Source organism: Perca flavescens, chromosome 4, assembly GCF_004354835.1.
Source record: "Perca flavescens isolate YP-PL-M2 chromosome 4, PFLA_1.0, whole genome shotgun sequence".
Lineage (NCBI taxonomy): Eukaryota > Metazoa > Chordata > Actinopteri > Perciformes > Percidae > Perca > Perca flavescens.
Window position 1 is genome coordinate 35,437,663 of NC_041334.1, and position 27,419 is coordinate 35,465,081.

General features: G+C 40.9%; 1 protein-coding gene across 1 annotated transcript; it reads right to left on the reverse strand.

The window, feature by feature from the left end:
* Positions 1-1,127: 1,127 nt before the first annotated feature.
* Positions 1,128-14,204, reverse strand: lrrn1 (leucine rich repeat neuronal 1). The gene is made up of 2 exons (XM_028576454.1): positions 13,874-14,204; positions 1,128-4,241 (listed from the first exon to the last, which is right to left on the reverse strand). Exon 2 carries the CDS (start codon positions 4,073-4,075, stop codon positions 1,922-1,924), a length of 2,154 nt encoding a protein of 717 aa, XP_028432255.1. The 5' UTR covers positions 4,076-4,241; positions 13,874-14,204; the 3' UTR covers positions 1,128-1,921.
* Between the last annotated feature and the right edge of the window lie 13,215 nt (positions 14,205-27,419).

The window sequence follows — 27,419 nt, forward strand, 5'->3', positions numbered from 1 at the left end:
ATGCTGAACTCTGTACTTGCTGCAACTGTCCATGATCCATAATCACCATCTCCTTCGATCTTGTCTCAGCTGAATGATACTCCCTATGTTGCTCTCTAAAGCTTTGGAGATACAGAGGCAGTCTGGTATAAAAAAAGAAACAGTGAACAAAACATGCAGGAACCACATCCAGTGTCTTGGTTTTGAGTAACAAATTTTGTTGTTTTCGAAGTTACCGTATGTACTCCGAGGCATATTGTGCAGTAATTATATTGTACCGGGACTAGAATCTCATTATTATTTTCTAATAATTGCTTTGCAGTGTGGGTTTGAGGCAAACACACTGAAATCTGCACCTTCCATTCTCTTTCTCTCAACACTGATGTTGTAACCAAACACCTAGAGCTACACTCATCAAACTGAAATTAATAAAAATTAATATGAGATGATGATTTTCTTCCCCATGCAACAACAATTTAAGCTTTTCAACCTTTACTTTCAACCTGTAAATGTCTGTTTCTCCAAAGCATATTTATTTAAAGGTCCTATGACATGTTGCTTTTATATAGACCTTAGTGGTCCCCTAATACTGTATCTGAAGTCTCTTTCCTGAAATTCAGCCTTGGTGCAGAATTACTACCACTAGAGCCAGTCCCACGATGTGCTTTCCTCAGGATCTGCCATTTCTGTGTGTGTAGCTTTAAATGCTATTGAGGAGGAGAGAGGCGGGGCAAGGTGGAGGGTGGGGGTGTGGCCTTGACCAACTGCCATGTTTCGCTCGTTTGCAAGCCATGATGTCTCTCTCTTTCTCATGGGCGGGCAAAGCAGAGAAAGCGGAGGTAACCTTTCCCCTTATGACATCATAAAGGGAAGATTCCAGATTGGCTCACCTGAGCTTTAATTTTCTCAAAGGCAGAGCAGGATACCCAGGGCTCGGTTTACACCTATCGCCATTTATAGCCACTGGGGGACCATAGGCAGGCTGAGGGGAACTCATATTAATGTTAAAAAACCTCATAAAGTGACCTTTTCATGCCATTGGACCTTCAATATATGTAAGTTTTTCTAAAAATGACACTTGGTGTTAAAATCATGGTTTAAAAAATATGAGGAAAGAAGATTTTATTTAACTTGCTCCTCAATAAACAACATGTTTGTGTGTGTAAACCACAACAAAACCAGTGATTGTAGACATATTCTAGCAAAATAAGAAAAGAAATATTTAAGAAATTTAAAAAGCCTTACATCTATTTACCTAGTTCATAACATTCATATTTCTATTGCTGGTTTACAGTAACTGCTCTGCAAACTGAAAGTCTAAATCAAACATACTTATTATGTTATTATAATTAGTTAATGTACAAAAAGTAATTTAAGTCATAGCTGATACAACATTACATAGGAATTGCTAACAATATTTAATAGACAGTATATCAAGTCTAAACATACTTTGTCAGCTTATATTTGTGTTGATAGACAAATTAGTATATATATTTCAGTGCACAACAGTCAACAGTGAAACTGTTTTACAACAGAAAGAAAGATAGCAGTCTCTAACAGTTCTGCCATAGTAACATGTCAAAAACAGGTTGGATTTTTAGCTTTTCCTTTGCTTGTGTACTGAATCTGTGACAATGCTCATGCTGTGTTCATTAAAACAAGTACTAAAAATAAAGCACAGTGACTACTAAGTCCAGGAAGCTAAACAAAGCTGCCATATTGTGTGTCAAAATGGGCGACAAGGGTAGAAAGGCAATATGCTAAACTAAAGATCTGAAAATCTTGGTTCGTCATTTGCTTTAAAGAGCAAGTCTGAGAGAACTAAGAAAACAAACAGAAAACATGAAAGCAAAAATGACTTAGTTCCCTTACACAAAGAAGCAAGTATGTATATTTGTGCTCCTGAAAGAAACATGTCTCTATATCTCCCACTGGAGAGTTCTCACCACATGTAATAGCTGCGCGTGGTGTCCACCTGACTGGGTTTGGTCTCGGATGAGCCCTCTTTCTCCTTTTCACTGTCTGCTTCCCACAAGTTTATAAGAGGAGGGTACAACTCGTTTAGCGGTATTGACGAGGTTTTCTGCATGTACTTTTTCAGAGAATGGTGATAGTTTTTCCTCTTCCATCTCTTGGCAATATACACTCCTAAAGACGCCAGACTGATGATTGCAAACATCGTTCCCATGACTGCTGCAAGAGCAGTGTTAGTCCCTTGGTCAGATATTTCTACAGCGAAGGTTGCTTGCTTCGTCGTCACATTCACGCACGACTTCTGTGTTTGTTGGTGGATGTTGGAGACGCTGAGGCACACCTCGTACTCAGTTGCTGGTTGTAAATGCGTAAGGTTGTACTCATGGACATCAACAGGTACCCTGGCTGTGTAAGTAATATGTGGGTTGTCTATTTTCATGGTGGCAGATGACCACTTGAGGTTAGAGGTCATTACATTGGAGTTTATTTTCCAGGAGACCAGGATAGAGTGAGATTCCGTTTGTTTGACGTAGATCTTCATTAGCTGAGTGCTGTCTAACAGAGTGCCATTCACCCGTATAGCTGTCACTCTTGTGTCAGCTCCCTCTGAATTTTGAGCCACACAGGTGTATCTGCCAGAGTCTTCGACTTGGATATGAGAAATTCTCAATGTCCCTTCACTGCTAAGGCTGTACTTGTCAGATAGGGTGTCCATCATTACCTTGTTCCCCATTGGTGTCACCCAGTAGATTTCAGGCTCAGGCTGAGACATGGCTCTGCAGTCCAAGTCCAAGGTCATGCCAATGTCAAGGTTGAGGTGGCTTGGGAAAGTATCATGGGAAATCAGGGGCAGGCACTGGTTTGCTAAATTATTCAGCAGCACCTCCCGCACATGCAAACCCCTTACTTCTGTTGGCATGGCACAAAACATGGATGGGGGTTCCATGAAACGGACACTGGTTTTGTTGGAGCTCATCCACTGTATGACACAGTCACAACGCAGAGGATTGCTGTGGATGCTGATCTCACGCAAGTTGGGCAGAGAGTCCACCGTGGACTGATACAGGGCATTCAGGGCATTGTTGTTCAGCATTAGACTCTCCAAGGCTGGGACATCACGAAAGGCCTGACGGTTGATGTAAGAGAACTTGGGGTTGTTTGTAGCCTCCAGCTTTGTGAGCTCAGGAAGATTGTCCAGAGCATACTGGTCAATAGAAACCAGCTCTCCCATGTTGTTTATACCCAGCTCCTTCAGTCTCAGCATGTTCTTAAAATCTCCTGTCTGAATCTTGTGCACTGGGTTTTTGTTCAAATCCAAGAACTTCAGGTTAGGCAGTTTCTGAAAGGCTCTCTGAGGAACTCGGACCAGCTTATTATCATAGAAAGAGAGGCTCTCAAGATTGTCAAGTCCCACAAAGGCATTTCCAGGGATGTCTGTCAAATCCATCCCAGCCAAAACGAGGCTTCTAAGGTTGCCCAGTGGCTTGAAATTAAAGTCCATTATTCCAACAATGGGGTTCTCCCCAATCATGAGGATCTCTAGGTTGGGCATATATTCAAACCAATGGCTGTTGATGGTCTTGAGCTTGTTGGAGTTTAAGTGAAGCCTGAGCAGGTCGTGGAGACCAAAGAAGGCATTGGCAGAGATGGTGTTGAGCTGATTGTGGTTGATGTAGAGCTCCTGCAGGTTGCTGAGGTCCTGCAGACAGTAATCTGGCATTTCCACGATCTGATTCTCCTCCAGATGAAGTGTGGTGAGCTGGGACATATTGGTAAGGCCAACATCTCGAATGCTACTGAAGTTGTTCTGGGACAAGTCTAGCTCAGTCAGGTTGAAGAGCTGCTCCAGCTCGTCATCGGTCTTGGCAATGTAGTTGCTCTGTAGGAGGAGAACCTGAGTGTCACTGGAGAGGTTTCCCGGGATGCGTGTTAAGCGAAGATCATTGCAGTCCACAGTGATGGCTTCTCTGTAGGTGGACTGAGGGGTAAACCATGGCCGGATCTCGCATACACACAGCTGAGGGCACTCATTGCTCTGGACGAAGGATAGTCCTATCGATACAAGCATCAGGCCAGCATATACCTGGCCTAGAGGTAAGCCGTTTAACCTCCGTCTAGCCATGCTGGTGTAGGACAGGAGGAGGGGCAGATGATTTGGGGAGAGAGTGTGTTACAGTCATCAACCAGACTTTCCGCTGATTACTGTAGGTCTTCCAGTCCAGTGAAATGGTCAGGAGTTGAAGCAGAGGGTAGAATTTTACATCAAGATCTTGGAGGTCCAGAGTAATCTGGAAAATGAAAATAAAACATATATGTCATTATACAGACAACAGTTTCAACCCCATGTTTAAAGGGTATATATTGCTTAATTACCAACTATTGGATGGATTGACACTACATTTTGTACAGACATTCATGAGAGGATAAATCCTCATGACTTTGGGGATCCCACTACTTTTTCTCTTGTGAGCTTGAGGTTGAAATTTGTGGTTTTGAGTGAAATATCTCAGGCACAGAGCAACTAGCATGACTGCAGACTAGTCTTTTTGTAACAATTACTGGATTATCACATAATCTCACATGTTCTTGAAAATGAAGCAATTACTTAAGACAGCAGACTGACTTAGAACAACAACTGCTCCCCCACTATCCTTGTGAAACCGAGTTATGTGCAACATCAACAGTTTTGAGAAAATGCAAGTTCAGCTCATTACAATGCCTGCACAAAACACTGCTCTGAAGTACTCTGAAAACAGATCAAATTCCATTGAGGGCTTTCATCTATCCAACAGGCCCATAAGGACTCGATCATTAGTTTCTCCGAACATCATTAAACACTATGAGATATTAGTATGTGCCATGCCTCAAAGAAAGCAAAAAAAGATTTGCTTCTTAATTTTTAATGCAACGTCTTCAGCATTCTGAATTTAGGGCAAACATGAAGAAAAAAAGTTTTCAGCAGACCTAAGATTTTTTTCTAGGATGATTAGATACAGAAGGAAAATTGTAAACTTTGAGGAGTATTCTTTAACTCTAAGACTACAGGAGAGGGTTGTGTGTGAGACTCTGATCTAGCTTCATCGCTTGGTCCAGCAAACGTGAGCTCCAGTGAGGTACAATGGGCATCTGCTTGCCCATATGGCAGTAACACTTACTCCAATGACTTGAAAGATAAAACATCAATTCTGGCAATCAATAGACAGCCTCTACTTGATGCCAGTGCTACATTTTAAAGCTCTTACTGTCTAAATACATGGGCATTACGGCATATAAAGTTTTATGTAGGGATGGCAATGTAGGTCAGTCAGTCAGTCCACCACTTTGGTCCAGACTGAAATATCTCAAAAACTATTGAATGGATTGCCATGACATATTGTCAAGACATTTAAGATTGATGTGTTTTTGAGAGGGTTTTAATTGTGTACTTAAAATTGTTAATTGTTTTGAGAGGTTTATCACCCTGGGTGGGTTGGATAGCTAACCACACCTGCCATCATAGTGCCTATGGTATGCATGTGCATGTAGTGATCATTTTTAACATTTTGATCTGATGAAATTCTGACTTGGATTTAAACATACATTGTTAGGTTTGGAGTAAGTTTCCAGCTTTTACTCTCTACGACGATGAAGCCTCCTGATTTGTCCTCTAATGCTACATTTTGTGGTTTTGAGTAAAATTTCTGAACAACCACTTGATGGATGTCATTCAATTTGCTACAGATATTCATATTTACCTCAATTGTAAAAGCTTTGAAAATTATTTAACTTTTTAGTGTTTAGTGCTAATTCGCTAATGTTGGCATGCTAACATGCTAAACTAGGATGGTGAACATGTTAACCATACTTGCTGAACATGTTAGCATTGTCAGTGAGATTAGCATTTAGCTTAAAGCACCACTGTGACAAACACCTTGATATTTGGGGCTTCACTCTTAGTCTGGTTAATGATGGATTAAACCCTTTATATAGCCTTTTTATATACCTTTTATCTCATTTACATGAAATATGTGTCTCACTCACTCAATAATTCTGTTCATATGCAAATACTGTATATTTTCTATGCAACAGTTTCATCCCTCACCATTGTTTATTAACAGGATTAGGTTGCCAGCAAGTCTTTAACAAGCCTGTGCAGTATCTTATAGCAACAGAGATTCCAATACTTAGTTAGATCTATTTACCAAAGATGGCACACCATCCAGTGCACAGCTATTCGGGCACCACCACAGTACCACAGCCTTCTCCACCACACAGCTTTATGGTCAACAGCAGCTTAAGAAGACAGCACTTAAGAGGCTTTCAAACAAGAGAGCTGACTAATTCATCTGAATGCAAACTGCCTGGCAACAGCACCAGGGAAACAAGAACACGTCTCTTCCCTTTGGGACAGGGCGGAGCATGGGTGAAACAGGGATAGTACAGTATCATGTCTTTAAGATGAAGCAATGTATATTGTGATGATTGCTGCACCAGTCAGGATTAGTGGATGTAAATACTGAATAGGGGATTGAGGCAGTGTAATAGATTCAAACCAAGAGGAGAGAAACAGGTCACTTAGCACTTAAATTAAAAGCAATGTATCAGTGGAATCTGAGACACATACAGCATAGAGGTGTGTTAATTCATTGGTAATCTCATTATGAAAATAATTATTGTTTGTAATTTTGTCAATGACTAAATTAAATTATTATTCTGTCCCATAAAAATATAATATAAAATAATTTAATTTTGTCACAGTATTGACATAGGTAAACAAACAGCACAAAAAAACCCCAGAAAAATGGGGAAATCTTTCAAAACACCATGCACAAAACATACACTTTTTCATTGATAATAATTTACCATTTGTTTAGCTGACTAAAATCAAACATAAAAGCAGATTCAGAAAGTAAATACTTGACAGATTTACATCAATATATTGCAAAATGTTTTAATTGCAAAGGATTACAACTGTGAATAAATGCAATGGTGCACCTTTGACCCATTGTTAAATTGTTAGCCTCTGATTACAAATCTTGCATCTCTATGACATAAAATTAGTGTTGGAGAGGCAAAAAGCAAAAAGCAAGTTATCAAGATTACTGGACCCAGATATATAAATGCATAATTGTCTGCTCTCACATTCTTCCTCATCCACAGTATTCTCCACAAATGAGGTTAATCTTAGATTCTCCCTATTTGATGAATGCTAACAGCTTTGTCTGTGTTCCCCTTTATGCAATGTAAGATTAAAAAGTTTCTGAACACAAAAAATATGACACACTTGTCAAAGTGAAAAGTAGGTTAGCTGAGAAAATAAATGCTGTTGTGATGTAACTATGAGCACTTAAAAAACTGAAAAAAAATCTATGTCAACATCCTGTTGGTTTTCAACAACAACTAAAAGCTGTCTATGACATCCTGACGCAGGCTTCACATGTCCATTGTGATCAGAGTCCCAAAGCCACAGGAAAGCTTAAAACACACAGCAGGGGGAAGAACACTCAACACAACACCAAAGGCAGGAAACGGAAAAACCCAGAGGTTGTAACCACGGCCACCTTTGAACCTGTGAAATAAATACCAACAACTTCAGACATAAACTGCTTTGTTACGTGGGGTGTTACTGTAGTACAGCTTTTATTGATCAAAGACACAGAACTCACAAGTGGGACAGGTGTTTTAACACTAACCCCACAGAAATGGATCAGTAATCTGATTATGTAAATGGATCATCCTTTAGACAAGGTGACCCAGCTATTTTCTATTAGTATACTTTTCAGCCACTTAGTCTTTGAGTTGATCCCATTTTTTTTTAATCATTTTTATAATTATTTATTTTATTCCCTCACTCGTACCTACATCCTCTATCTACCCTAATCTACCGGTAAGGTTGATACATATTCACATGAGAATGTCCTATTTATCAAATGTTTCAAATGTATCAAATGCGTTAAGCGTGCTAGGTTCTGCTGGTGATCGTCATCAGTGGGTTAGTGCATTGATGCCGGGTTACCAGTACAAAGTTAATGGAGCAGAAGGAGCACAGATTACCAAAGGTGGTGTTATGTTAGTCGCAGTAGTCCTCACAGAAATGACAGACAAATGTATTACTGCTGATCTTGGCAGTACACCTTTAATGTTGAATTACCAGTGGTTGGATAAAGGGCATTAAGTTCATCTCATGGTAAAGCAGTACTTTTCATGGTGTCAAAGGAAATGAAGTGAATAAGCATTTTAAATTATAAAGGGCAGGTTTCTAACAGAAATGAAGGCTGTCGGAAATGTCAAGATCTATAAAAGATCTGATGGAAAACAATATAAAGTTTACATGGGGGGGGTTAAAAAAAATAACAGGACGTCACATAAATAGGCCATTTGTTGGCTCGATGGTGTTTTAACCCCCCACTGTCAACTTCAAGGCAGTGCTGCGACCGTCGACTTCAAGGCACCTAACCCTAACCTTAACCCTAACCCTAAACCCTAACCCTAATCCTTAACCCTTGCCTAACCCTAATTCCTTCCATGCAGTGCTGCCTGGAAGACGACGTTAGGGGCTTAAACACCAAACCCCCATTTGGTGACACTCCCGGATTTCCGGACTGACTGATCGAGTGTGAATGAACCCTAATTTATTGGGTTACCTCCAAACTGGGAACCTTTTCATGGTATTGTCGTGGTTCCTAGCTGGTACCCCCTCCAGATATAAATATATGACCTGGAGACGGGTGGCTGATGCCCTATGACCTAGGTATCAGACAGATTCTCCTAATCTACATTACAAACATTAGGTTAAGGCCTGCTTAAGGAACCTAAGTATGACTGGAGATAACCAGCTTGGTTATACCTCTTATTTCAGACCAACGTGTCCATCTCTTTGCCCCTCGCTTATTTTCTCTCTCTTTCTTCATTTTGCAATCCGCGCCGCTTTCATCACGTCACCTGTACACAGCCCGTGACCGCTTTGTGTGACAGAAGTAATCATCCATGCAAAACACAGTGGGCTGTGTAACGAAGCTGATCGTCGACGCAAATAATTTGTTGATGATTTTTAGTTAACAAACTACATACTTAAGTTACTCAAGGAATCGTTTCAGCCCTAGCAACGGCCGATAACAGTGTCCCAGGTCCAAACTGCTGAAGTTACAAGCAAAGTTCACTGGAAACAGAGTTCACGTTGAAGGCCTCTGCAACGGATTAGGCCGGAGGCTGTGGTCTGCTGCAATTGCAGGCTGCCAAAGTTGAGACAGAGTTCTTAGGTAAGATCCTTTCTTTGTTGTTTGATTAATTATCCATGTTCTGTATCTGTTCAGTGAGGCCTTGCAGGGGTTAGCCCTGGCCATTTTTCACATTGCTGGATCTTTCAACAGTAAAGTATCAATGGTTAAGTTTAAAATGATCATATAAAGAAGATCATTAACTGCATGCCATGAAAGTAGATCCCTGTCATGTCAGTAGAGAAACTGTCACAGTGATCTAACTTGTTAATTGGCATCCTGGTGTAAGTTCAAAGATGTCACTTCTGAAAGACCTAAAAATATCCAAACAGCTCTGTAAAAAACTGCCAGCACTACTGTAGTTGAGCCCCATTTTACCTATAAGGTTGTAATGAACTGCCGTGCCAAATGTATGTATGATGACAGTCACTACACTCATCCAGGTCAGCCAAGTTCTCAGAATCTCAGTTTTTAAACAGAATGAGAGGGATTGAACATTTTTGAACATTTTTCTTCTGAACTGTAGAAAAGATGTCCTGATGAGAGGAAAGTAATCATTTTCATCTATGTATCTAACTTTGTGTAACTTTAAAGAATCCAGGTTGCTGACAATGAGTGACGGAAGATGTGAAAGCCTTTTCTTAGATAAGGTGACTGATTAAGCCCAAGGCTCAGTTTTCAAATTTCTGTCCAAGTCAGTCTGGGGACCCTCAAGCTCATCTAGAAATCAAGAAAATCCATCCTTGAATGTGATGAGAATTGAGAGTGACATGAGAAAATGAAAATGTGATTTCAACTGGATAACAAGAGTCTTGCATTAGGGCTCTCTTGGGAGAAACACACATATAACCCCACTGGCCCAGATTTGCTTTTGAGCTTTAGTTGACTAAAATCATCCGCACACACATAAAGAAGAAAATAAAAACAGAAATGGGGGAAAACAAATTAGAGGTGGTGCAAGTGAGATGAACAAACCCCAGGGAGCCTATAAACACAGCTTGTCGGTAACTGAGTAAAAACAAGGTGACAAAAACACTCCTGAATTAGATGACAGAACCTGAGTGACAAGGAGACTCAACAAGGGGGGATATTATATAGAACAGACTGGTGCTGTCACAAGAACACAAATGAAGAGAAAAAACACCTAATATATGAAGTGAAAGCTCAAATGTCTCTTTTTTTATTACCCGTCTCATCTTCAACACCAGCATAAATAGAGATAAACACATTTTCCAGCCTATTGGGAAACACGTGTCCAAGCAGCAGATACATCAACAGCTACACCTCCCTTGGAGATTATGTAGTCATGTGAACCACATCTTTTTCCTAGGATGATGAGGGATTCAGGACTTCAGTGTGCTCAAAATGGGTTGTCGTGATCCTTTCGCTCGTGCTCACACTGCGCAATAAATTGTTTATTCTATCGTCATTGCAATATACACATTGCAAAAGGCTGCAACATAACGCAATAGACACTCAGGAGATTTTTTGTGTGTTAGTTGAAAGAAAATATCAGCAGAAAACTGCACATTAAAACGTAACTGTCAATTCTTTTTTAAGTGGTACTTTTATATTCAATTCAATGTTCAATTTGTTCATTAGAAGAATGTTGGAAATTATTTCCTTTAATTTGTTTTAAAATCAACAAGCAATTTGTTGTATTTTAGCAGAATATTGAAAGCAGCACAAATGCAGAACTGAGTACATTGCAAGTAACATTGTTATCGCAATATTCAACAACATTATCGCATATTTTCCTCACATCGTGCAGCCCTAATAAGACCCTCCGCTTCCTAGCAGGAGTCTCAAATAATCAGGAGTTTATTTTCTTTTTTTTTAACAATGCTTGTAGCAGGCGGTTTACTGTAGAACTGTGTTCGCCCATCCAGAGCACAATAGAGAGGAAACAATGGCGCATTTGTGTGTACAGTATAACTGTGTGGATTACTTCCCCTGACAACACACATTATGACAAATATTATGACCACGTAAAGAGGTAAGAGTAAGTGCGAGTGTGCCTGCGTACATGCTGGCTGGTTTCACATTAGACGATTCACGTTAGGTCTCCCCTGGTTGGAGACAACTTCGTCATCAGCAACACTCGTGGTATTGATTTTACAGCTGCTTGATTGCTGCGCCTTTCAAACTGGTTCACCTTCAACCAGGAAGCGTAAGTGTCAAGGGACACTTGTGTGGAAATCCTCAGCCTCTCTCTGAGTCATACAACAATGTCTTGGTGGTGGAACAGCTGCTAGTAAGGTATTATGGTAAGAAGAGCAAACTGCAATGTAAATGTATTTGAACAGGAGTGGAAGCTGCTATCGCTCCAAAAATCTTAAAAACAGGTCTTTTAAAGCACAAAATTTAATTTATTCGTCATAATGTTCATCATTAGGCTATTAAGTTTGAATAGAGAGAGCCATAAAATGAGTTTCTCTACCCGAAAAAAGGTTAACTGAGCGAGATTAAACAGAAAAGGGTAGGGCAGCTTTTTTTTGTGATTTTACATTAAAATAATTATAATATATGGGGATTGAACCACCAACAACTACCTACCATCTGATCTAAAGCCACCTCCTCTTACAGTGAAGTCAGACGAGATTTTGCTTTCCATAAATGCAGCCTCCATCCAACCTATAGGTTTACCAGTCTGCCTTGTTAGCCTTTCAGGTTCAACCTAACAAACCTGTAGCATAAGCTCGTAAACTAACCTGCTCATCTTATAGTATTATTAATGTGATGGTCACGATTGCTTTTATTGCATAGTAATGTGTTTGTGAGGCTAAAGTCCTTAAGGGTTAGAGGCAGGCAGCTGGGCCTGATCCAGTCTTTTCTGCCAGGCACGTGACCTGAATGGGTGACAAGGACCACAAAGGGCCACCCACAATGGGCTCCTGTTGTCCAACCACACACACCTCTGTTCCCAAGAGCCAAGGGAGCAGCACAGGTGTTTCTCCGAATGTCTGTCTCTGAAACTTCAACACATGCACACGTCCGTGCCATGAAAAATGTCATAACTGTTGTACTTGCTGCAGAACACACATTGATGTCAGGGAGAGCAGGGTGAGCTGAGCTGTGTCTGTTGCCTCTGAGACCTGTAGTCCACAGAGAACAAAGGGTTAATTCCTCAGCCCTTCTTATAGGAATAGTGGTGGAGGCCTGAGCTCAATAACCCAACCACCCCCATCCTCACCATGCCTTATACCCCTGGGACCTAAATGTTGGTGAGGGGGAGAAGCCCTCTACCCCTCCCCATGAGCCCTGCTGTCTCCAAACAACCCCCCCCCCCCTGCTGCCACACACACACACACACACACACACACACACACACACCCTGCCTGGAACGCAAACGCCCTATTGTCACACTATATCGTCATGATCAAGTTTAAAAAAACATCTTAAGTGTGTGCCTATGCAGCATGTGTGTGTGTGTGTGTGTGTGTGTGTGTGTGTGTGTATGTGTGTGTGTGTGTGTGTGTATGTGGCAGGATGCCCCATTCAGGGAGAGAAAAAAACAAAACAATCAGGTGATCCTGTTCATTTAATTTTAAGGAATGATATATATATATATATATATATATATATATATATATATATATATATATATATATATATATATAGAGAGAGAGAGAGAGAGAGAGAGAGAGAGAGAGAGAGAAACGGCAGTGCAGCACCAACCAAGACAAAGTTAGCAAAAATGAAACAGCTTTTGTTCCAATGTGACAACAGCACTTTGGCTCAAAACCTCAAAAAAAATTCTATACTCAAATATAATGAGGAACTGCTCACAAGGAGACTGAGCTGTTTACTTCAGTTGTTTATTGTACTGCAAAGTCTTTTATTTGCCCCAGAGGTCCACAGAGAAAAGAGGGCTGTAACAGCAGTTTGTTGTTAAAAGAGTTAATTAATAGGTCATTAATAGAGTCATATGGGCAGAAACTGAGTAGGACAAGCAAAAAATAAATCCCTTTATCAGCCATAACCTCCCTACAGTTCGTCCCTCTGCCTAAAGTTAAATGATGATAGTCAGCCGTCTCCATCACAAAAGCGCAACAGCTGCAGCGTTGGTGAACCACAATAGACCCCCTGCCAATGCAACCCCATTCTCACCACAGCATCTATTACTGAGGGCCTTGTCTGTCTCAAGACTCAGCGGACTCATCGCTTAGAACGAGGAGTCGAGACATCTGCCGACATACTTTAACATTAATATGCAAATCACATGTAGGCTACACAACGTTAGGCACGCCGCACGCAGCTCCTGCTGGCACGGCAAGTACCGCAACGAGATCAAAGTTTGTTTTCTGTGCTATCATTTGACGCATTGTAACGGGTTGATACATTTGATCAAATACGCTGTAAGGTCCAATGTTCTAATGTGTATTCTAAACTGATTTCAAGACTGAAGTAAAACCGGACTGGATTTTTATAAAAAAAAAAATAAAAAAAAGATCATGCCCTTGAGTGTGTCTGCATCCTAAATAAACTCACTGCATCGCCCTTGCAGGGAAACATGTTGTGAATTAAAACATATTCACAAAGTATGCATAGTTTTACACATAAAAACAACAATAGTCTACGACTAAAACGTTTGATTGAGGGTTTAGATTATGTGGCTGCCAACTGCATCACTAAACACATATTGTTTCCTCCCAAAATGCAGCTTATAAAGAATCGGACTACAGCAGTGCAAACCCTGTCTTTCCTTTCCTGAGGGGTCTCACCTTGTTGGCATTCCAATCCGATGTTTCCAAGCGCACAGGTCCTTTATCCAGATATACGCGTCAATACGCAACAATGAATATAAGATCAATGTTATAATGCCAAGTGAACGGTCTTATCAAATAGCGTTAATAACACATATTCCTGTATCCTAAGGGGTTCAGCTGGCGGATGTTTACAACGATGTCTCGCCTATGTATCCGATCAGTCACAGGGCGCCTGGGAAAGAGCCATGGTGCGGTCTGCACAGAGATCTCCAACCTGCTGCCTACCGTCCGGTTCGTCGCCCTGATATTCCTCCGCTGTGCCGCCGCTGCTGCTGCTGCTGCCGCCTGCTCCTCCTACGGATGGAGAAGGAAAATTATTTTTAAAAAAAACTAAAAAACAAACACCTGGCGCTGTCCAGACCAGTCAGCTGATTCCCTAGCAGGCTATTGGCTGAGAGCGCCTGCCTGTCACTGGCGGCCAAGCAAAGCAGAGCACCATCTGCTCGGGGCTTGTTGTGATGAGAACAAAGGCAGGAGAGGGCGGCGGGGCATGGGGCGAGGAGGGGGGGGGGGTGGTACATGGCATTAATGCTGAAAACAAGCCTCCTCCTCTATATATAATCCTTGATGATGATAATATATACTCTCTCTCTCCCTCTCTCTCTCCCTCTCTCTCGCTCTCTCTCATATATATATATATATATATATATATATATATATATATATATATATATATATATATATACATGTGTTACTTTGTGTCACTAAAAGATCACAGACGAGACTTCTGTGATCTCAGAATATTTTTCTTATCCGTATTATCTTTCTCTTTAATCTTAGTGGAACATGGAACATTGAGCTCAAAAGCACACCACATTTGTTGTTCCCCTTTAAACATAGTTGTAGCAAAGTCTGCCTCACAGTTTACAGAGAACAAACATGTTCTCTCATTTGAGGTTTAGCCTATACATGCATGCCCAACACCCCAACATTTATGTTCATTGTTGATAACCACAAGCCCACAGCCCCCTAACGCCTAACAAGCAGAACAAGATTTTTAAATTCTACTGAACATCCCAAAGTTTCCAAAAGAGTGTAAACATGTTGAGCTGAATTAAAGGGAAATGTGTAGGCTATAAAATAATGGAACACCTAGAATATTTCCATTTGATTATTATTAATTTAAAGGAGACATATCATGCACATTTTTACTCAAACATGTTTACATGATTTAATTTTCAAAAAAAACATTATTTTTTTCCTACTGTCTGTCTGAATATATCTGTATTCACCCTCTGTCTGAAACGCTTTATTTTAGCACCTGTCTCTTTAAGCCCCCTTCCCAAAAAAGCCCAGAATGCTCTGATAAAATTGTGTGAAAAAATATGGTACACCTTTGTAAAGGTAGTTCTTAATCTGTGGGTGGAAACACTGAGATGGGGGTGGTGTATTCTAATGAGCCTGTATGCAACACAGATAGAGGAGCCAAATCGGATTGGCTTGTTGAATCCAAGCGTCAACCTCCGGTGCTGAAAAATGCAACACAAAGTGCCAAAAACTGCAGTTCCTTTGAATGGCTCCAAAAGCGAGTCAATCCCATAGACAGTGAAATAAATGGACACAGCGACGCCATAGACTTCGACGGAGACCAGTGAAGTCAATTAGAAGCACTTTTCTGGTGATGGCTGAGCATTGCTGCGCAGCCTGAAACAGAGCTTGACGACGTATATGTGACGTGAGTAACCTGTCTGAAATTTGTAAGTCTTCTGGTAGATGTTCCAAGAGAAATCTGTTCATTGATAAATGTTACTCCATGTGAATTCACTTGCCACATACAGAAGTATTTCCAATCCATCAAAACCTTGCTGAAATATTTTGTTCCGATTCTTTTCATGGACTCTCTATTGGCTTCTCCCTTGACTGTATGCCTCCACATCCCGAAAAAAAAAACTGCTGCTGCGGGGCCATAACGTGAGATACAAGGTAATGGAGCCTTTTATACATTGTCGTTTTTTCTTTAGAAATAAACAATGGACAAATAGAGTCTTTAAACGCTTCAGATGTAAAGTTATTCACTGTCAAAGTGACGCCAAAATGAATGGCAGTCAATGGAATGCTAGCGGGAGGTGATGGCTTGTTAGCCTATGAATCTCCCCAGAGGAGGTACGCTTTCCGGATGCTTGCTTACCCCCTTGGTCAATCCCCATAGAACCCCAAGTTAAAATGCCCAACCTTACAGCAGAAATAAACATGTGTACAGCCCGGTACAAAAAGCAGTTTTGATCTCTATAGCTTATTTCCCCCGTTATGACAACTGTACGTGGGGTAAATTTATTTAGAACTCACCCATTTGAAATATATTCAGGCTTAAAGTTATGCATAATAAAGGGAGTGTCGCTTTGAGTGACAGGTGGGTGCCACCTTTAGCCCATCTCAGCTCCATCCACCCTCCACGTCTTTGCCCATTTTTGGATTAGCCGGGAAAAGGTGACATCGGGCACTTACAAGGTGGTGACGGCTGGAGCCACCGGGAGCTGCCCACTTTGGGCTTTATTTTGGCTTTTCAGAAACCTATGGGTGATGTCACGGAGACTGTCCTCATTTTATAGTCTAAGGAATCCTATGTTTTCTAATTGGCAGCCCACACAAGAATGACTGGGTTGTCTTATTTCACAGTTTAATCGTTGGTAGGGACTCCAAATACCCAAATGCATGTGCACAAAGCTCTGAAAAAGTGAGTCTTTCAATAGAAAAATATCAGCAAATATCACCACTATGTCATTGCTAAAAGCTACAGGTAACATGCACAATTAATGCCAACTTCATCAAACCAGTCATTTATTTTACACGTGAAATAATTAAATGGCAGCAAAATCACACACAAGAAGACACGAAAAATATGCACAGGTCATTTAAGTAAGTAATATCATGCAGTGGCTTTTAAATCAAAACTAAGATGAATACAGGATCCCATTAAACTGGAGCTCATGCTGAAAAGCATCCTGGCACCATAAGCATTTGTGCGACCATGTATGATGACATCTGTAAAGCATTAGCACCATTTGAAGAATCCATTTGTCATGGTTGCGGCGAGACAAGGAGATTATGAACCCGGTGTTGCCATACGTGCAGCAGCTGAATGTGCTGCGACTGCTCCTGTTGCCTGTTGCCACATCCCAAAGTGCATGGCAACTGCAGCAAAGCAAAAATTAGATGTGAAGGGGTTGAAGTAGAAGCCCTGAATAAATAATTGCACTTCAGTCCACAGCCTCAAAACCAAATCCTCCCTTCAAATCCACCTTCCATTGAACCTCCCGTTTTAGAAAATCATGTAGCCTAAACCTTCTTCTAAACATTTGTCTATTTGTATTCAAAAGCAGGTGTTTCTCAGTAAATGCCTGCTCCTTCTTGGTGCAGCCCTGTTGAAAAGCTGCATGCACTGGCCTCTAGAATCAATTTGTATCATGAGTGCCCTTCACTTTGAAGCACCACCGTCTTAATGCACTCCTTCACATGAAAGAGCTGCGTGTTCATGGAATCTTGATAAGTCAACTGCAAACACTTATTTCAGGCACTAATTTCACACATATATCTGATTTGAGACATTTGAAAATGCAGAGGAACACAATAGCCAAATGCAAATTACCATGCCATGCAGGTAGACAACATCTAACAGCATATAGTGCAAAAAGTGCTTTGTTGGGTCGATTTTAAACCAGTTAACGCTGTCTACCAGGAGGTATATATGAGGTGAAGAGAAAGGTGTGTGGGTAGGAGGCAGGTGGGGAGAAAAACTCTTATCTGTACACCATGTCTCTGGTTCTCGTCCACGGAGAGAGATGAAGACAGATGGCTGGCTCTGGCCCCGACGGAGCCACAAGGCTGTGGATACAGACCCTCACGCCCTACGGACACAGAGCCTGAAGCATATTGAGGTAAATCTAGCCAGAAGTGATACAGCTCCCAATCACCACTGTTACAGCAAGCTTGAAAATGCAGTTTTCCAAAAATAATTAAGGATGGCATGTTGATAAACAGGTAAAGTCATCTTTAGTTTTAGTGATAGATCAGGCTTTTGGTTTCGTGATTTCAGGACCTCCTCGTGTTTGCAGAGTAAAGTGTTTTTCTCAGACCACACCATTTCAGCAGCTAGTTCAGCACCATGGACAGCACACATACGGTGGCTCACCTGTGGCAGTGTCCATGAGAGTGAGAGTGAAAAGTGAACCGTGTAGTGCAAATGCATCATAGCTTCCTTCTCCCTTTTCTTCATGGCACACAATGTTTAGATTTGGAAATGCCAAGACATTACTCCACCACATCCTTGAACATGGAGCACAGGAAATCTGACCACTATATTCAGAAATCCACAATCTGATGCCAAGAATAAATAATATTAAGAGGTCTTGTCTGTGTAAATGTAGTTTATTTTGAGTCACTTCCACATACACCAAATGTGTATTAACACACTGTACAAGATAGAAACAAAGCACTATTTATTCCTGTTACTGTGATAAAAAACTACAGTACCCAGCTGCTTATGGAAATTTCTTCAACCTTTTTATTTTTTTTTTTTAATTTTTATTTAACCTTTATTTAACCAGGAAGAAACTCATTGAGATTAAAGATCTCTTTTTCAAGAATGTCCTGGCCAAGGCAGGCAGCAGTACAACCACACATACAGTACATGCAAATACAAAATACACAAAAACACTAAGAACACAAAACAAATAAAAAATGTGTTTGTGACCAATTTCAGAAAATAAATGTCTTCAGTAATAATAAATGGACTCTGGGAAGTAAGAAAGTATTGAAAGAGGGACTCACACCTTGTTGGTGTTGGTCTTTTCAAGAGATTTGTTGGCAATAAGACAAAAAAATGATAAAATCAGTTTATCTTTTAAGAAACTGTCATTGACATCTCTTTCACCTGCTTCATGCAGGTTTCTAGCACACCTTCTACAAAAAGCCATAGCCTAGAGGACATTGCTACTTTTGAATTCTCAAACAATAGCGTGAATTCGAATTTGAACGTGCAGATTATGGCTAATAGCTCACGGAAGGCAGAATACAGAGCAAAGCCACCCTAACCTGGAGATCTATCACTAGTCTTTTTCTCACTCAGTCAAGCAATGCAATATTATGTGTTTAATCTTCTTTCAATCTCTCATAAGCTTTTTAACAGATGTTTGGTCTTTGCTTAAGCTTTCGCTTGATTTATTCATGATGTGAAATCTGGCCATTAGTCTGCTCAGTCTGGCTGTGCTCTTTTTATGCTGCGTCTTCTTTGTCCCTTTTTGAAGTTCGAGAACAACAACAACAAAAATAAATCTTTTTGGGAGAGTATATCAACAATTTTGATTCAGCGGTGCATGGATATCCTGCTGTATGTTGTGTTTTTCTTTTTCCGTTGGAGAGTGTAACTGGTTTGGTTTGTTGGTTGATGCTAACAGTATAACACACCACTGTCTCTCTTCTTATTACTGTTCATTATCAGGCATGCATGAGGTGCATGGGGGGTCCAGCAATGTTTGTGTCCTCATCCATTCATCATGTTTAGGTGGTGGGTTGTCTGATCAAGAGACAGACAGGATTAGGGGATATGTTGAAATTCATTTTTAGTTCGAAAAGCCATTGTTTTCTTTAACGTCACTTTATAATCACACATTTTGTTTATTAAGATGTCCCCTCCTTCCCATCACCCTAGGAGGTGATATACCGTTGCGGCAGCCATTCTGTTTTCAGCTTATTGAGTGCTGCTATCGATTGCCTCTGTTAACTTGTGCAGTAAACATTGTGGTTTATCAGGCCTTGTCATCTCCTTATATGATGAGACACTGTGCATGCTGAGTTTTAAAGGAGGATCTGAGTACCAGCAACATACACATTTTTTTTGCTGTGTGTGTGTGTGTCTCAGTTTCCAGCAAACTTTAATCTCTCAGGAGCTGGATTGAACAAAGAGGTTTTGCTGGTATGAATGCCAGGTGCAATCAAATTATAGCTTTGTTCCATGGCAATTTAGAGATAAGTGATGAGGAGAAACATCAGTGAAATTAGCCTCTGTGATAGGAATGCTTATGCATGCTGTACAAGTTCTTGCTTCAAGGCGGATAACAAATATGGATAATCTCCAAGTGGAGGCTGTGTGTGAAATAATGGCAGTATTATTATATTATATTGTTTAATTTTAGCATTTCCAATCTCCAACACTTTCGCAACAAGCTAGTCTTCACAGCCTACACAGCAGAAGCAGAGAGGGCAATAAATAGAGAGAAACAAACAAATTGTTCTCTTTTTTCAGGTAGTGTCAAGTGGAAGGGGAGGAGGGAGGATGGTGTTAGAAGTGGATGTGGGTGTGAAAGTGATTGAGGGCTGGACCTGGGCGAAGCCGAGCCCGATGTGATGTGGCATTTGGCTGGCGAGCCTCCGGGAGGTCAGACTGTCAGAAGAACTGATAGTCAGATAACCATGAGCCAGGTGATGCTGCTGGGAGGAGGCAGGAGCAGACTAAGATGCTCGCTAGCTGGCCGGCTGGCTGGCTGGAGCCTCAGCGAACTACACTCCCAACTCTCATTTAGCGCCCAGTTGCACCCAGTTGAGAAAGTTAAATTTTAAGCATATTTTTAGCCTACAGTTAAATGCTTGCATTTTGCCCTGTAGGGGGGTACCAAACCTTTCGTCAACAATGTTCCCGTGGCGATGATCTCTTCATCTGCTGCCCAGCTCTGCCTCGCTCTCCCGCGCTCTCTGTTCTGTTTATCTCCAGTTAGCCTCGGAGCTCATGTTGCTATTTCCTCCGGCAAGCCAAGCTATCCTCACAGGGCTTACTCAAGTGTCTGCTTTTCTGCTTAGCATGGATTTCTCCTTCACAATGCACCAACAAAGAGCTTAAAATGCACCTCACTGACCGCTGAAAGGTTGTTTTTTTCTGATTTAATTTTCAGAGGACAGACATGGGAGTTAGACAGAACTCGGGAAGGCAGAGCCACTACAGGATGCAGGGACCACTTTGTCCTTTTAATCTGTTACCTGAAGCTATTCTGGTGCAAATCACAGCTATGATGGGAATTAGGTGATGTCACCAATACTCTAAGCACTAATAACAGGGTAAGTTGTCCTGCCTCTCACATGTTGGTGAGAGATGTCAAGCAAGCGCAAAGTGTTAACGTCCACATAGTCTTGAGAAGAGGCCTAATTAGGCAACATAAGTGAAAACACCTGTGTGGGTGGACTATGGGAGTGCAAAAGTTGCCTGTTTGCAAAGTTGGCCCCTCCTCCGCTAGAGAGTGAATAAAGAGAGGGAGCGCCGTACAAAGCCAAATTCTGCGGAATAAAAGGCTCTTCTGTCATTGTTTAGCAGCGATCATGTTCTAAAGCACAAATAAACACACCAACCCTTTGTCGAATTATGAGTGAATGAGCATTGATATGAGATGCTGAGGGGCAAAGTGGCAATTGGGAATGAGAACAGGCTGCGCATTGTAATTGGCTGGGGGTTACACACCCACGTGGGGCTCAAAGGCTCTTTAACCGCAACCAGAAATGTCCCACACACAGGCAAATAAAAATAAAAGAGAGAATGTAAGCAGAGGACCAAACTCTGCAGATACAGACACCAGTATTTTGGGCCCATATATCACAATGTAAAACGTTTTCTACATAACAGTTGAAAAGACTTTCAGATAGTAGCAGGAGAATTACTAGGCAAGTGGTAAGAATCTAAATATCCCATTAATATTGTGCCAGAAATCACTAAATGTTCTAGTAACAGTCTACATCCAACATTTTCTTTATAAAACCCTCTTAAATCAGGCGTGCATGCGTGTGTGTGTGTGTGTGTGTGTGTGTTTTGCCTCCCTGACATACTGGAGGTCTTTTAATAATCTATTTATCTGCTCATGTTGTAGCAGCCCTCTCCCCATGTAACAGATTTGAGAGGTGTTTCATTACTCAGTCACTTCCCTCACTTCCCTCACTGGCTTCACTAATGCATCCCAGCAACAAGGCATGCATATGAACCTACCAGACCTACATGCAAATACTAATTCAAACCTCTAGATAGCATACTGTTGAAAAAATATGACCCAAAAAGCTGAAGAGTATCATACTGTATCTGCTTGTGGGCTTTGTAATATGAATAAGCAAACACATAGTAAGAGGGTTTCTCTGTACTCTGTCAACTGTGTGTGACGATGGCAAAAGTACAATCCTGAATCCGAAAGAGTCTTCCATCCTATCCCAAGAGAGTGTGTAGCCTTTGCACCACTGAAGAAGTGAATTTACACCACAACAAGCACAAGATCACTGTCTTTAAATATTAATAACATCTGCCTAGTAACCAGCCATGTCAAGTTTTAGAGAGAGGTCAGCTCTTCACTCAAATGGATGGATTTATGGAGGGTAAATCAAGAGGTGGAGCATAGAGGAAAACCACCACCAATGAAATTCATACATTCCCACATGGAGACCCAAATACAGATCAAAAGCTAATTTATAATCTGCTCTTGCCTTCTTTGCTTCAGCCCCCATCTCTTGATACATACAGTAGTGGATATCCTCCTGTGGTCACTGAGCACCTGCAGGGTAAAGTCGGTATAAAACTGATGTGTGAATGGATGGTCCATTTTCTGGGACTCTCTGGTGGGAATCATTTTTTATAATCATGTTCCAGGAGCCTGAGAGCAGGGAGGTGATTTCACCACATCAGCCAGAGCTGCAGCTTTAAAGATGGGAATTTCTCACAAAAAAACTCTTTCCAACTTGAGAATTGTTCCCAATCAAAATATAGGTTTATGGGCGCCCGGATAGCTCAGTTGGTAGAGCTGGCGCCCGTTTGCTGCATGTCATTCCCCCTCTCTCTCCCCTTTCATTTCTTCAGCTGTCCTATCAATAAAGGCCTAAAAATGCAATATATAATGTATATATAACAATATAAAATATAATAACAATGTGGCCAGTTTGGCTCAGTGGGTAGAGCAGGTGCATATATACTGAGAGGTTTATACCTCGATGCAGAGGTCCAGAGTTTGAATCCGATATGCTTTTTCTGTGGATCTTTTTTTTTTTAACTCAAATTTCTTCTTAAATGTTTTTCACTTTGATGTGCAGCACATTCTGGAGCAACTCCTTAAAACACTTATTCTGCAAAAGGCAAAGCCGCAGCTATAATTATATGTTTATGTATGTTAGAATTATTGCATGTGTAAAAGAAAAATGCAGTTATTGATTTTTAAAGCAGAAATCCTCTTTTGCTGCCAAATATTTTGCCAACACGTCCTTAATCCGAATAATCTGATCAGTGTGATATCATGTCTGTTCAGACATTGCTTTGTTTGACATTATTGTGTCACTGCCCTTCTGCTTTGTTGTTGAACCTGAGAATAGGATTCAGCAACAAGAAAAGACAAATCAATTTTGGATGCTGATTTCAAGACTGAGCTACTTTAATTAACACTCAATAATCTGCAGCGACTGCAATTTGAGCCATACAAAATCTACTCAAGTCAATACAATGACTTACTTCTGTCAAAGTCTGATTTTGATGTTCCATATTGTGGACATTATTCCATAGACCTCTTAATTTCTCATTACATCAGCTGCTCAGGTAGGCAGTAATTTGAAAGTCAAGGCAGAGTTGCACTTTCAGTAAGTTTTTTATTAAAAGTAATGGGAAAGTCATCTGCTCACTCCTGGGGTTTTGTTGTCCTTCTCAGGACCTGGATTTCATCGTCCTGAGACCTATTATCATCATCCGACCGCAGACAACTTTCCTTCGCTGCTGGAGACATTATCTCTATTGTTATTTCCTCCTAAACACATGGCCATTACAGGATCACTGCTGTGATTGAAAGTTTTTTGTAAAGACAAGACAGAATCGTTCAGGTCAAAATACCACCAAAGAATCCATACTCCTAACTAAGTGTCTTTACTCCTCCCTACCTCCACCTACCAAAACAAGAAAACGTAATGTCATCTATCAGCTGTATCTAATATGAAAAAAAGGTAAGCATGCTCAGCCATGTGTGGGACCAGGGAGCTGTTCAAAGAAGTCTGAGGTTGCATATTGTATTCAATAAATAACAAACGCCTGCTGCCATTAGGCAGGCTGTAAAGGCTACACAAAAGTGGTAATTACACCTGCTGGCCCTCTTTGGGGAGGGCACAATGCAGCTCTTTTAAACACATTTGCAAAATAGGATTGTGGATGTGTTCAGCCCCCTCCCATGACTGGCACAGACAGGAGGAGCTTAAAGGTTGACCTCATGTGGATCAAACATAGAGTTAGCGGTCCAAGTGACAGCCTGGCTAACAGCATGAGCTCTCACCACAGGCGCAGGGATTTGCTCCCTCACCCAACAGGCCATTAAACTGCTCTTCAGTAACAATAAAGTCGCACTGCTCTCAAATAGACACCATCTCTCTTTTCTGCTCTATTTTTGGGCTATGTGTATAATGTTTGTTGCTCATACTTTATTGGACAAATGACCTGCTATTAATGTTGTGACGGAGCAGTTACATGTGCATACCAATACATAACTTATATACTGTATTAATAACAATTGATGGGCTGTAATTAAATCCTTAAAGGGCATGTTAACGTTCTAATTATGTGAATGGATAGCTAAGAAATCATCAATTGACAATCAGGAAATTAGTAATGACTTCCGTAGCAGAGCTAAAAGGTAGAATACTGTTGCACAAAACTTCTTCTTTGATACTTTTTTTTTAAATTTTATCTGGCCATATTTTCCGTTTCTCCTTATTAAGATTGGCTCCTCTTGATGTTGAATCTTGGCTCTTTATATTGTGTCAAACAATCGACAAAAAACACCATAAATGCATCAGTGAACTTGATGTAGTTTATTCTTCTTAGCTCACTACCATGGCTAACGGTCTTAAGCCATGCTAGCCGGACATGCTGATGTTTAATAGATACATTTAACATGTTCAGCATCTGAGTTGTGTGTTAGCGAGCTTCATTTTTACATTTTATACCTGATGGTGGTGCTAGAGTGAAATCCGAAGATTGTTATAGTTATTGCAATTTGTCCTTTGGGGTACATGGATATTTGTACCAGATGTAATGGGCAATCCATCCAATAGTTAAGACATCTCACTCAAAACCAGTCAACCTGCTGGTGGCGCTAGAGGAAAAGTGCGTAGGATTTGTCCTCTGGGGGCCATGAATGTCTGTATGAAATTTCATGGCATTCCATCCAATATTTGCTGAGTTTTTTTCAGTATGGAACAAACTCATATTGACCTGTATCAGCATACAAATGATAATTTTCAGAGATGACAATAAATCAGGAATGGAAGTAAGTAAGAGTCAGCTGTGGTGGAGCTGGGGGGTTGGGTTGGGGACTTTGTGCTGCAATGACTTGCATTTCTATAATGGTTTGGCATGAATCGTCAACAAGTGGAACTGATGACATGTAAGGTCTGGCGGGGTTGCCCTTTGAGGCAGAAAAAAGAGAGCAGAGAAAGAGGCTTGGGTATTTGCATTCTGCAGCGGAACAGATGGAGCGTCTGTCATCCATATGCATGAGGCAGGCGGCTGCCAGCCTATCACCTTGACCCTTGCTATAGGACTGTGACCTTAGACTCAATGGAAGAGAATGGGACCAGTCTGAGCTGTGCAGTTAAGGCTTTATGCTGGGGCTGGGAAAAGTGTCTGAGCCTCGTGATGCCAGTATTCCAGTCTGTGATTGAGACTGTGGAGGAATGCCGCTCTGCTCTCCAACACCTGCCTGGTCATACGCAATTCATGTTAGTAAATGATGGATGGAGGGTAGGAGACATGAGAAAAGGTCACAAAGACACGTCTGTGTATGACGCAGATGCCTTGGAAAGGAGCACAGCTTTCAGAGAGGGATAGAGGGTACAAGATAACTAGAATGATCTGTTTAAAAAAAAAGATCTGTTGAGAAGAAATAACAATTGGTAAACATACTAGTTTACCCTAAGTTCATCCTACTGTAACAACAGATACTATTTATAAAATATGTTCATATATGCTACGTTATCTTTACAGTCTTTACCTACATTTACTTGAAATTAAACATCGTTGCTATTATTTCCTATCATTTTGGTTCCCTCCTGACATGCTGACAAAAGCAAAGGCAGTAACAGCCACTTAAATATACAATTAAACTTTACACCAGAGATCTTTGAAAGTTTTTTCAAAAATTAAAATGTCTTAACATAATTTCAACATATTATTAGCAAAATATAAATCTCCACAGATGATAGGCTTACTGGCCTATATTGTAGGTAAGGCAGTTACTAAGATAGCCACACACATATATAGTAAATTGTAAAGATCCACTGTGCTACATGTATGTGTAACATTAAAAGATGATTTATAAAATCATGCCAACAATTATTATTTTAATAGCTTAGTATTCTATGCAAAAAAGTATAAAGGCTTTAGGCCGCCCTACATGTTATTGTAGGCCCAGATTAATAAGCAACTTCATTTCATACAATATTTGTAATAGGGGGTCCCTGCTCCGTCTCTCTTTCAGTTAAGGGGTCCTTGCCTTAAACCTAGTACCAGGCAAAGTAAAAACAATCACTGAGAAACATGCAACAGAAATGACTGCAATCCATAATTAAATGAACTTTTCACAGGGCTGTCTCTGCCTCGTTTGGTCCCTTCTGTGGAAACAGATTTCTCTAACAGTGATAGGGGTGATAACATTTCCTCTCTTCAAAGGCCCTTCTGCCTCAGAATGCCAATGGAGGTGACCTTTGCAAAAAAATGATGGAGGCACAGTCACATGCTATTGTGTAACGACATGAGGGAGGAATAAATGATATATATCAACAAGTCACCAAACCATACAACCACATAGGTTGCTTGTTCCGAACCTCAAATACTACCCATAAGAGCCTAGCGGTGGCAGGAAATACAACCCACAGGAGCATTTTCCATCCTTATATCTAAACACAATGATCCCGGTTTTTACACACAATGTTAACGTTGTGAAATGGTCAGTTTGGTTTAGAGGATGGATACCCAGCCCGAGCCTGACGGGACCCGACGGGACCCGACGGGACCCGACGGGACCCAACGGGCCGGGTTCAGACAGATATTTAGAAATGATGTTCGGGTTCGGGTCGAGCTCTGTCACATCAGCGCGATAAGGCATTGAACAATTTAAATTTAAAACAGCTTATTATATAGGTAGCCAATGGGCCTGTTTCACTTGATGCAAAGGCTTGTTTTTGAAATACATTTTAAATATTACCCTAACATCCATCTTCCTGTGTGGACATGTGTCATTAGTATGAGATTTTAACTGTGTCGGGCTCAGGTCGGGCTCGGACACAAATATTTTAATGCCTGTCGGGCTCGGGTCGGGTTCGGTTACTGCTCTGTCGGATGCGGGCCAGGCTCGGACAGAAAAATGCGGCCCAAGCCGCACTCTAGTTTGGTTACACTTAGGCACAAAAACTACTTAGTTAAGTTTTCGGTTAAAATTAGTACATTTGTCACACGGAATGTGATGTAATTCCATATGTTCCATAAAGTTAAAAAAAAGAAACACAAACTCCA

Bases quoted from the DNA above. Each gene is read 5' to 3' on its own strand.
- lrrn1 (XM_028576454.1), bottom strand. From the start codon at position 4,075: ATGGCTAGACGGAGGTTAAACGGCTTACCTCTAGGCCAGGTATATGCT.